General features: G+C 45.1%; 1 protein-coding gene across 1 annotated transcript in view; it reads left to right on the top strand.

Moving 5' to 3' along the window:
• LOC138361303 (streptococcal hemagglutinin-like) overlaps window positions 1–6,390 on the top strand; it is a 102,164-nt gene extending 95,774 nt beyond the window's left edge. Inside the window, exons 5-6 of the mRNA XM_069320669.1 lie at window positions 4,619–5,116; window positions 5,883–6,390. Of these exons, the coding sequence (XP_069176770.1) occupies window positions 4,619–5,116; window positions 5,883–6,390 (1,006 nt within the window). The remainder of the gene's footprint in view (window positions 1–4,618; window positions 5,117–5,882) is intronic.
• The last annotated feature ends 5,875 nt before the right edge of the window (window positions 6,391–12,265 follow it).

Raw genomic sequence — 12,265 nt, 5'->3', positions numbered from 1 at the left:
TGAGGTACTCCACTCGTTTCTGTTCGCCAGTCCGACTTCTCGCCCCTTACCATTACCCTCTGGCTCCTTCCTGTTAGGTAGTTCCTCACCCATGCTAGAGCCTTTCTGCTTTCTCCTGCCTGTCTCTCAAGTTTGTATAGCAGCCTTAAGTGCGGTACTGTATCAACGGCCTTTTGGCAGTCAAGAAAAATGCAGTCTGCCCAGCCTTCTCTTTCCTGCCTTATCCTTGTTACTTTATCATAGAATTCTAAAAGGTTTGTTAGGCATGATTTCCCTGTCCAGAACCCATGTTGGTGTTTGTTTACAAAACCAATGCTCTCCAGGTGCTCAACAAGTCTTAGCCTAATTATTCTTTCAAGTATTTTGCAGGGGATGCTTGTCAGTGATACGGGTCTGTAGTTAAGTGCCTCCTCCCTATCACCTTTCTTGAAAATCAGTACGACATTTGCCTCCTTCCAGCAACTGGGCAATTCTCCCGACATAAGTGACTCATTAAAGATCATTGCCAGAGGCACGCTGAGAGCCTGCGCTACCTCTTTTAGTATCCACGGTGATACTTCGTCTTGATCCAACCGGTTTAGTTGCATCCAGTGTTGTCAACTGTTTCATTACATCCTCTGCTGTCTCATCTATATCTGATCGACTATATATAGTCTGATGAAAGACTATATATAATCTTTCATCTAGGGTAATCTCTTCTAACAATGGGAGCCGCTCAGGCTCGGTTGTGAACACTCCATGGAAACTTGCACTCAGTACCTCGCAGATTTCCTGGTCACATTCTGTATATACCCCCTCTGATTACCTCAGTCTTGTCACTTGGTCATTTACCAACATCTTCCTTCTTATATGGCAATGTATGTGTGTGTGTGTGTGTTTACTAGTTGTGTTTTTGCGGGGGTTGAGCTTTGCTCTTTCTGCCCGCCTCTCAACTGTCAATCAACTGTTTACTAACTCCTTTTTTTTTTTTTTTCCACACCACACACACACACCCCAGGAAGCAGCCCGTGACAGCTGACTAACTCCCAGGTACCTATTTACTGCTAGGTAACAGGGGCACTTAGGGTGAAAGAAACTTTGCCCATTTGTTTCTGCCACGTGCGGGAATCGAACCCGCGCCACAGAATTACGAGTCCTGCGCGTTATCCACCAGACTACTAGGCCCCTGGGTGTGTGTGTGTGTGTGTGTGTGTGTACTCACCTAATTGTGCTTGCGGGTGTTGAACTTTGGCTCTTTGGTCCCGCCTCTCAACCGTCAATCAACTGGTGTACAGATTCCTGAGCCTACTGGGCTCTATCATATCTACACTTGAAACTGTGTATGGAGTCAGCCTCTACCACATCACTTCCTAGTACATTCAATTTACTAACTACTCTGACACTGAAAAAGTTCTTTCTAATGTCTCTGTGGCTCATTTGGGTACTCAGCTTCCACCTGTTTCCCATTGTTCGCGTCCCTCCAGTGTTGAATAGTTCATCCTTGTTTACCCGGTCGATTCCCCTGAGGATTTTGTAGGTTGTGATCATGTCCCCCCTTACTCTTCTGTCTTCCAGTGTCGTAAGGTGCATTTCCCGCAGCCTTTCCTCATAACTCATGCCTCTTAGTTCTGGGACAAGTCTAGTAGCATACCTTTGGACTTTTTCCAGCCTCGTCTTGTGCTTGACAAGGTACGGGCTCCATGCTGGGACCGCATACTCCAGGATTGGTCTTACATATGTTGTGTACAAGATTCTGAATGATTCCTTACACAGGTTCCTGAACGCCGTTCTGATGTAAGCCAGCCTCGCATATGCCGCAGACCTTATTCTCTTTATGTGGGCTTCAGGAGACAGGTTTGGTGTGATATCAACTCCTAGATCTTTCTCTCTGTCTGTTTTATTAAGTACTTCATCTCCTATTCTGTATCCTGTGTCTGGCCTCCTGTTTCCACTGCCTAGTTTCATTACTTTGCATTTACTCGGGTTGACCTTCAACAGCCATTTGTTGGACCATTCACTCAATCTATCTAGGTCATCTTGTAGCCTCCTACTATCATCCTCTGTTTCAATCCTCCTCATAATTTTTGCATCGTCAGCAATCATTGAGAGGAACGAATCTATACCCTCTGGGAGATCATTTACATATACCAGAAACAGTATAGGTACAAGGACTGTGTGTGTGTGTGTGTGTGTGTGTGTGTGTGTGTGTGTGTGTGTGTGTGTGTGTGTGTGTGTGTGTGTGTATGTGTGTGTGCGTGTGTGTATGTTTGATCAGTGGTAGGGGAGAGTGGGAATGGGGGGGAGTGTGTGTGTGTGTGTATTCATCTAATTGTGCTTACGGGGGTTGAGCTTTGGCTCTCTGGTCCCGCCTCTCAACTGCCAATCAACTGGTGTACAGATTCCAGAGCCTACTGGGCTCTATCATATCTACATTTAAAACTGTGTATGGAGTCAGCCTCCACCTGTGTATGGAGTCAGCCTCCACCACATCGAGTGTCGTCGCTACCCTGGTGTGGGCCAGACGTGTAGGCCTACCCCTCCACATGGATTTACTGCTAAATGGGTACAGACGGCCTTAAGGCTTTCGCAACCTTACAGTGATATATACCATCTAGCTCCTGGAAGCTTTCACCTAGGTTTCAAAGTGGTGAGGAGTGCAATCTGACCAGATATGGACAAACAATACCTATGTATTTGAAGTGGCGCCTTGGGCAGTGGGAACATGGCCGATTTCCCTTACCTCACACCTGGTCAGACGCCTGAGGTGGTACCCCGGGCGCTGGAACTTTAGCCCCTATTGCCCCGTTCCCTAAAGCTGTAATTCCCCTGTACAGCCTGGACACGGTGGCACGAACGGACCACTCGCACACCACTGTACAGATGCCTCAGTGATTGGTGGTACCAGTGCAGTGTTACATACAGTGTAGAGGACTATTAAGTGTGTGTGTGTGTGTGTGTGGATAAAGTAGGTTTCAGAGTGGCACTCTCTACACCTGCCACTCTGGTCGGAGCCACACTACCCTCAGCAGTGTTGCCAGCTGACCGCGTATACACCTGCGTTCGCTTGTAAGTGTCTGAACTATTCATCTTGTCTCTGCACTATGATTAGTAGCCGCTGTTGTTCTGGGTCCAGGCCATAGCCTGAAGTGCTACTCTGTGGTAGAAGCTGATGTGTATTGTCACTTCATGTTGTGACTCTGGCAACTATGGCCACTTCCTGCCCGCCTTCTGGGGTCACCCACAGCGACCCTTCCCAAAATGCTTCAGACGCAGTTGCGTCCACTTCAGCCACCTCCCCGCATGACTTACAGCATGGCCAATCACTCCATCCCAGTATAGCCAGGTATGAGGACACCAGCTCAAGTGATGAAGCAGCCTCGGATGGTGGTTTTACTGCATACAAAAGCCGGAAGACCTTACGTAATGAGAGGAAGTTAAGGGAAGGTAATAATTCTGTCAGGACGACCAATGTCACCCCCACAACGGGGGGGGGGGGGGCATCACGACCCACCCTGGCACCCCGTAATAAATATGCCAGGCTGGCATTTCCATCTCAAGTTACCAGTGACCAGAGGTACGCCTGGATGAGACGGGACCTTCCTAGCTATTTTCCTGACCCCATGGACCTCATAATTCCTAGACACGCCTCGCCCTACATCTATGTAGCCAGTGTCGGAAAATCCGACACCATTTAATAATCATACAGATAATAGCTGTATTGTATAAACAAGTTAACCATAGAAAACGTAACTTGTAGTGGAATTACCGTCTATAGAAAACGGGATATCATCACCACATACTATTATAATTCACCAGCTATTTTGCTGGGAATTATTCTTAAATACATTAGTCTTTGGACTTTACCATCATAAAACATCTTATATAAATTAACTTAATTATCAATATTAAAGTAGAGTAAATGTGACCCTTCTATCACTTTCTGAAATCTGGACAATGTAAGCCAGGCGTCAGGGAGGAAGGAGGGCAGCCATTGTTGATACTAGACCAGAGGCGCAGGGAGCAAATTCGGCTCCTGTTAATTTTACTTGGACGTAGTGTTATGGAAACCAAAGGTGTACCATCTCCAACACGCTGTCATCAACTCAAGTTAAGTGTTCTTTCCGAAACCCATTATCTATCATTAGTGGCCATTAATGTCATTGGGTAGGGTTAGCCAGTTAGATCACGAAATCGCCTCATACTAAAGGTAATTAAGCCAGGTCTTTAATGTTCCATGTATAGTGTTTTCTCTGACATAGCTTGTCATATATAGGTATCTGGCTTTACAGCTAGCGCCCTTTTGACAGGTCAAGACGAGGAAGCAAGATTTTGTGCACCAGTTACTGGGTGATGGAAGCTACCTCAAAGAGGATAATTTGGTGTCTACACCCTAGTTATACCTGGTGGACTAACCTGCTGTACTATAAGATAAGGAACCTTTTCAATGTATGTAGTCTAATACTGTAGTTTGATTGGCTGCATATATATAAATATAAATAATATAAACCCCCCCTAATGTGTAGAGGATCGATTTGTGTGATTATGAGATTATTGCAGAAATACAGTCCACTTATCATTATACAAATTGCTATCGAAGTATATAAATTAACGTAAATATAAATTCATATAAATCTCACAGGTCGGTTCCCACAGCCAGGTCCGATGAAGTCACCATCTCGGCCCTACTCCAAGGTCGAGTTGGTGGCATCACATTCAGTAAAGCAGACTCTCCTGAGAGGTCCAGGAGGTACAGAGAGTACCTTGTCACATCCTACCCTCATGACCTTGACATCTCCCATGCGAAAGAACTACCAGGTGTGTACAGTGCAAGACGCATCAAGTCTGGAGGCAAGCCACTCAACAGGATTGTCATCGTCTGGAAACATGAGACACCGCCCCCCAGTCATCACACGTTCCTAGGCCCCTACCGGCCAGCCTGCCCCATAACACGCTGGGAGTCCTCAGCTGTCATGTGTTTTAAATGTCAACACTTTGGTCACGTAGCCAAACACTGTCAATCTTCAGGCACCTGTGCCTTCTGTGCAGCCAATCATCTCACTAAAGAATGCCCCAATAAAGACCACGCCCCTGGGACTGATGAGACCTCATCCTCAGCCACCAAGCACAAGTGTTCCAGGTGCTTGCGGGAGGGAGTAACAGCCTGGCACAAGGACTGTGTCAAGCGGCCTTCCCCGCACAGCACAGTGGGACAACCCTCCACCACCCCAGTCAACCCCCCCACCCGGGGTGGCCCCACCACTACACCAACCCGCCCCCCCCCACCCGGGATGACCCCACCACCGTTCCTGACGCCAACAGCCTGACAAGCTTCCCTGGCCTACCTGGGAAGCCTGACGCCAGCCTGCAGAGGGAGGTGTTAGAACTTCCAGCTCGCATGAACAAAATAGAAATTACCGTCAACAAGCTCCAAGAAACACTCACGAAGATTAAAAATGGTCTCAACAGCATTTATGCTAAGATCACCATGGACAACCCGAGTCAGTGTTCAAGCGATCATCTCGCCAGCCCGAGGAGTGAAGCGAACGTCCAAGTCTATAGTGAAATGCCTTCCAGTGATGTAAGTGTTGACCCGTCTCCAGCAAGTATTGACCCCCCTCCAGTGCTGTAAGTGTTGACCCGTCTCCAGCAAGTATTGACCCCCCTCCAGTGCTGTAAGTGTTGACCGTCTCCAGCAAGTATTGACCCCCCTCCAGTGCTGTAAGTGTTGACCCGTCTCCAGCAAGTATTGACCCCCTCCAGTGCTGTAAGTGTTGACCCGTCTCAAGCAAGTATTGACCCCCTCTCCAGTGCTATAAGTGTTGACACGTCTCGAGCAAGTATTGACCCCCTCTCCAGTGCTATAAGTGTTGACACGTCTCGAGCAAGTATTGACCCCCCTCCAGTGATGTAAGTGTTGACCCGTCTCAAGCAAGTATTGACCCCCTCTCCAGTGCTATAAGTGCTGACACGTCTCGAGCAAGTCTTGACGCCTCCTCCAGTGCTGTAAGTGTTGACCCGTCTCAAGCAAGTATTGACCCCCTCTCCAGTGCTATAAGTGTTGACACGTCTCGAGCAAGTCTTGACGCCTCCTCCAGTGCTGTAAGTACCGCTGTGTCGAGTGAAACATATGAAAACCCGTGTATCTTAGATGTATTTAACAAACTCATTCAAGAACTCATTCAAAACAATACCGCTTGTGTGTCTACGATTCCTGACGAACATAAAATGATTGTAAATGATAGGAAAAATACAGGCAACCAGCTGAGCTTGAAACAGGTGAAAGAACTCTTTGACATTAATGACGGTGAACAATTGGCATTTGTAAGCAATAGTCTACAACTTGTGAATCTTATAAACACTTATCTTCGTCAGGTTCATGAACACCATTACCCACGACCAATTCACTCTTAAATTTCTCACGTGGAATGTGAGAAGCGTGCGAAGGAGGCTGTTTGATCTAATGATGTACGCTGGTGCCAACAACATTGATGTACTGTGCCTGCAGGAACCATACACTGCAAACACAAAAAATAAAACGCCACCCAAACTCTCAGGTTATGTAGCTTTCTCAAATGTTGGTTCCCATGATGTCGGTATCTTGACGTATGTTAAAAGTAACCTAGTGTGTAAACATGTTAAAAACCACAAAAGTGACGACTCATTATCAGCAGTTTCTGATTGCTACAGCGACCGGGTTTCTTAACTTAGTTAATGTATATGTAAGGTGCGATCAAATGGTGGAAACTTTTCTCCCAAAAATTACCAGCAGCTCTCAAACCATTGTAATGGGTGATCTTAATGCTAGACACACTAGCCTGGGTGACACCAAAACAAACAGGAATGGCAGAGTCTTTGTAAAATACTTAAGAGATAATAACATGTCCGTGTTCAACTTTGACTCCTCTAACGTCACACACCTCAGGGGTGGCAGGCTTGATTATGTCATTGGTCACGGTCTCATTGATAATGCTGTCGGAGGATCAATTGTTCATGAATTAGTTAGTGATCACTTTGCCATATTCAGTTCATACACTATCAATAATGTCAAACCCCTAAGCTTTGGGGAAAAAATCATTAATATCCCTGAAAATTTACACATGCTCTTCAAATTCCGCATTTCTGAATGGTATAACACTTACTGCTTTACTACCGTCAATGCATTATATGAGGACCTGGTCACTGAAGTAACCGCTTTTTATGACAATGTTGTAAAATCCACAAGACCCAAACCAGTGAGGAAGGGACAGAGGTGGTTCACTGACTCACGCCTTAAGCCCCTGCATGACAGAGTTCTATTCCTAGCTGAGCAGTATAAAACACATAAAACAGCTGACACCCTCAACATATTTCTTAAAGCCAGCCGAGAGTTTAGAGAGCTAAAGGAACAGGTGTATAACCAGCACTGGGAACAGTTTCTGCAAGGCATCAATCATGCAACATCCTCATGCCAAATGTGGAGTAAAATTAAAAAGATTTCTGGTCTTAGCAGTCGTCAACTTGATCACCATTCACCTGTAGACTATGCCGACATGCTGCTTCAGCAGTATGCAAGCACTGCTAGTATAAGCAGCCTGCACCTAGATGTGCAAAACTATCTGGCTAGTACTAAAATAAATCGTAACTTCAATATTGAAATTGCCTGTAGTGAAATAGGGCCTGATGATAACTATAGCATAACCCCCTTTGAAATTAAAAATGCACTCAAGAAAGGTAAGGCTACCTCTCCTGGAGAGGATGGCATCACGTACAACACCATGAGAGTACTTGCTGAGCTGCCAAATAGCCCTTTGCTAGAATTGTTTAATCAAAGTCTAAGGCAGGGTGTTTTACCTGACCGCTGGACACAGGGACTCATAATACCCATACCCAAGCCTAATTCACAAAAATTTAGACCCATTTCTCTGACGTCGTGCATGTGCAAAGTTCTTGAGAGAATTATTCTCGACAGACTAATGTTTCAAATCAAGCCCCACCTTGCCCCTAACATGTATGGTTTCCTTCCTGGAAGAAGCACACAAACTTGCTTTGCTGAGTATTTTATCAGAGGGGGACCAAACTCTCAGGCGGCATTTATTGATCTCCAAACTGCTTTTGATACAGCAAACAAAGAAATAATCCTAGAACGGCTAGCCTCTTTTGGAGTTAGGGGAAGACTGTTGACATGGCTCAGGGGGTACCTGAGTAACAGAACCGCCTCTGTCCTTTTCAAGGGGGTCAAAAGTAAACTCTGTGCACCCTTTGAGTTGGGTACACCCCAGGGTGGAGTGCTAAGTCCCACACTGTTCAATGTTCTGATGCACAAATTAACAATTGATATTCCCACACTACCTGACGAAGCCGTCATTTGTTATGCCGATGATATATGCATTGTTGCAAATTCCCAAACTAGACTGCAAGCTCTACTTGATTCATTCGCTGCTAAAAGCATTGAATGCGGTCTTGTTATCTCTATAACTAAATCCAGAGTTCTCCATCCCAAAGAGAAAACTCATGTCCCTATAGCTTTCAAGGTCAACAACCAGAACATTGAAACGTGTGGGCAGCACAAATACCTTGGAGTTGGTATTAACAGTGACATTGTAAATGATCTACACCGTAGGTTAAAAGAAAGACTAAAACCATTGAGAACACTTACTGGTAAGAATATTGGTATCAATATTAAATATGCTAGACTATTCTATATGATGTTCGTTAGATCTCTCGTTGATTATAATGCTCTGCACTTAATTAATTTCCCCTCCTCTGTGTTGGACAAACTTGAAGTAGTACAGAATGAGGCCATGAGGATAATTCTTGGTGCCCCAAGATCCACAAGAATCATCAACATGAGGGAAGAACTGAAGCTTCCAACCATACTAGAGAGAATAATGCAAGTTAACACTACCTTTTGCCTTAAAGTCATGAGAGATCCTACATCTCCTGCATTGCTCAGAGACAAATTATTTAGTGCTGTTAACACCCTTTTGACTGGTGCCGACATACCAACTCACTCCTTTTATGATAATTGGCCGAGAAACAATGCTTACAATCTCATTAAACTTAACATTCCTTTTAAGTGCAATCTACCTGTCTCTGATATTCCTCTTTATCTGTACCCCACCATTCAAGTATCATACACACCTGTCACCAAGAAAGATAATGAGAATCTTGCTCTTCTCAAAGCTGTCACTCTTGAAACAATTGCCTCCTCCATCGAGAGTCTAAGATCTCACGAGCACTGTGTCTACACCGACGGCTCAGTCCAGTCTTCTACTGGACGGACTGCAGCGGCATGTAGGTTTTATAGAAATAATATTTGCACAAAGACTGTCAGTGTCAGGTTAAACAACTGGCTGACCTCCACACAAGCAGAACTAGCAGCATTACATTTAGCAACCAGCACATTAAAAAACATTGGAGGAGGAATAATATTCTGCGATTCAAAGTCTGCTCTTCAAGCAATCGAAAACTTCTCTTGGAAGATCGACAGCAAGAACCTCATACTCCCAATTATAGATGACCTAATTGATGCACAGAGTGAAAGGTCTCGAATCTCCTTTGTATGGATACCTTCACACATAAATATAACCCATCATAATGAGACAGACATTGCAGCCAAATTAGCGTGTAACAAGTTTGAAGTTGAATTAGATCTAGGTATCCCCATCTCTGCTGTCAAAACTGTATTGATCCAAACATTCAGATCTGATAGGAAAGAACTTACTGACTCCCAACGACCTGAAAGTACTAGTATAAAAAGCTAGGATTTGTTCAGATCTGAAACCTACATCTATGGAGAGCACAAAACGTCCACTAGACTGTGCGACACAGTGGTTGCAAGGATCAGGTTGGGTTACCGTTACCTGTGGTAGGTGGCTGCAGGTGACGGGTCTCCCAATCCTGAGCACTCCAGTTGCAAACTCTGTGAGCAGGAACTACGGCATGATCTCCCGCACTACATCACTGAATGCCCAGTTATTAGACCTTTCAGACCAGTTGGCATGAGGTACCTGGAGCTTTGCAATTACTTTATTCACTCTCGTATTCTTGAAGATATCCTCACAGTATACCCAAAATTTGCCAGTGCAGGCTATTAAACACATGGCTCTGTATGACTAACTATCCTGCGAAATGGGGACTTGTATTACCACTGCTACCTTATTCAATCTTGTGGTGTTGATATTCTCAAAATGCATCCGGAGTCTGCCAGTGCAGACCGCTTATCACATGCCTCTGTATGACTAACCATCCTGTGTGATGGGGATTTTTTAGCATCACCTAGTTAGCTTCTTTTTGACACACTGTACTCCACTTCATATAGTCTAGGGTAGCTGCACTAATGCAGATGTACCTAATATGTTAATAAAAAAAAAAATCCACCACATCACTGCCTAATGCATTCCATCCGTTAACTACTCTGACACTGAAAAAGTTCCTTCTAACGTCCCTGTGGCTAATGTGGGCACTCAGTTTCCACCTGTGTCCCCTTGTTCGCGTCCCACCAGTGTTGAATAGTTTATCCCTGTTTACTCGGTCGACTCCCCTGAGGATTTTGTAGGTTTTGATCATGTCCCCCCTTACTCTTCTGTCTTCCAGTGTCGTAAGGTGCATTTCCCGCAGCCTTTCCTCATAACTCATGCCTCTTAGTTCTGGGACAAGTCTAGTAGCATACCTTTGGACTTTTTCCAGCTTCGTCTTGTGCTTGACAAGGTACGGGCTCCATGCTGGGGCCACATACTCCATGATTGGTCTTACATATGTGGAGTACAAGATTCTGAATGATTCCTTATACTGGTTCCTGAACGCTTTTCTGATGTTAGCCAGCCTCGCATATGCCACAGACGTTATTCTTTTTGTGTGGGCTTCAGGAGACAGGTTTGGTGTGATATCAACTCTTAGATCTTTCTCTCTGTCTGTTTCATTAAGTACTTCATCTCCTATTCTGTATCCTGTGTCTGGCCTCCTGTTTCCACTGCCTAGTTTCATTACTTTGCATTTACTCGGGTTGACCTTCAACAGCCATTTGTTGGACCATTCACTCAGTCTGTCTAGGTCATCTTGTAGCCTCCTACTATCATCCTCAGTTTCAATCCTCCTCATAATTTTTGCATCATCGGCAGACATTGAGAGAAAGATTCTATACCCTCTGGGAGATCATTTACATATATCAGAAACAGTATAGGTCCAAGGACTGACCCCTGCGGGACTCCACTCGTAACGTCTCGCCAATCTGAGACCTCACCCCTCACACTGACTCGTTGTCTCCTGTTGCTTAGGTACTCCTAAGGCTACAATGGAGTACCTTCCTTTTCATTCCAGCCTGCATCTCCAGCTTACTCACTAGCCTCTTGTGTGGCACTGTATCAAAAGCTTTCTGACAATCCAAAAATGTGCAGTCTGCCCACCCTTCTCTTTCTTGCCTGTTTTTTGTTGCCTGGTCGTAGAATTCAAGTAACCCTGTGAGGCAGGACCTGCCATCCCTGAACCCATGTTGATGCTATGTTACAAAGTTCTTTTGCTCCAGATGCTCCATTAGCTTTCTTCGCACAATCTTCTCCATCAGCTTGCATGGTATGCAGGTTAGGGACACTGGCCTGTAATTCAGTGCCTCCTGTCAATCCTCTTTCTTATATATCGGGACCACGTTAGCTGCTTTCCAAATTTCTGGCAGTTCCCCTGTTGACAGTGATTTGTTATACACTATGGAGAGTGGTAGGCACAGTTCTTCCGCACCTTCCTTCAGTATCCAAGGGGAGATTCCATCTGGGCCTATAGCCTTTGTCACATCCAACTCTAGTAAACACTTCCTTACTTCCCCGCTGGTAATGTCAAACTCTTCCAGTGGTTCCTGGTTAGTTATTCCCTCTCTTATCTCTGGAATTTCTCCTTGCTCTAAAGTGAAGACCTCCTGGAATTTCTTATTCAGTTCCTCACACACTTCCTTGTCGTTTGTAGTGAATCCTTCTGCCCCTATCCTTAATTTCATAACCTGTTCCTTTACTGTTGTTTTTCTCCTTATGTGGCTATGCACCAATTTAGGCTGATTCTTTGCTTGCTTGTGTGTGTGTGTGTTTACTAGTTGTGTTTTTACGGGGGTTGAACTTTGCTCTTTCGGCCCGCCTCTCAACTGTCAATCAACTGTTTACTAACTACTTTTTTTTTTCACACCACACACACACACACCCCAGGAAGCATCCCGTGACAGCTGACTAACTCCCAGGTACCTATTTACTGCTAGGTAACAGGGGCATTCAGGGTGAAAGAAACTTTGCCCATTTGTTTCTGCCTCGTGCGGGAATCGAACCCA

This window comes from Procambarus clarkii, unplaced genomic scaffold (genome assembly GCF_040958095.1).
Source record: "Procambarus clarkii isolate CNS0578487 unplaced genomic scaffold, FALCON_Pclarkii_2.0 HiC_scaffold_288, whole genome shotgun sequence".
Lineage (NCBI taxonomy): Eukaryota > Metazoa > Arthropoda > Malacostraca > Decapoda > Cambaridae > Procambarus > Procambarus clarkii.
This window is presented reverse-complemented; position numbering and strand designations above follow the sequence as displayed.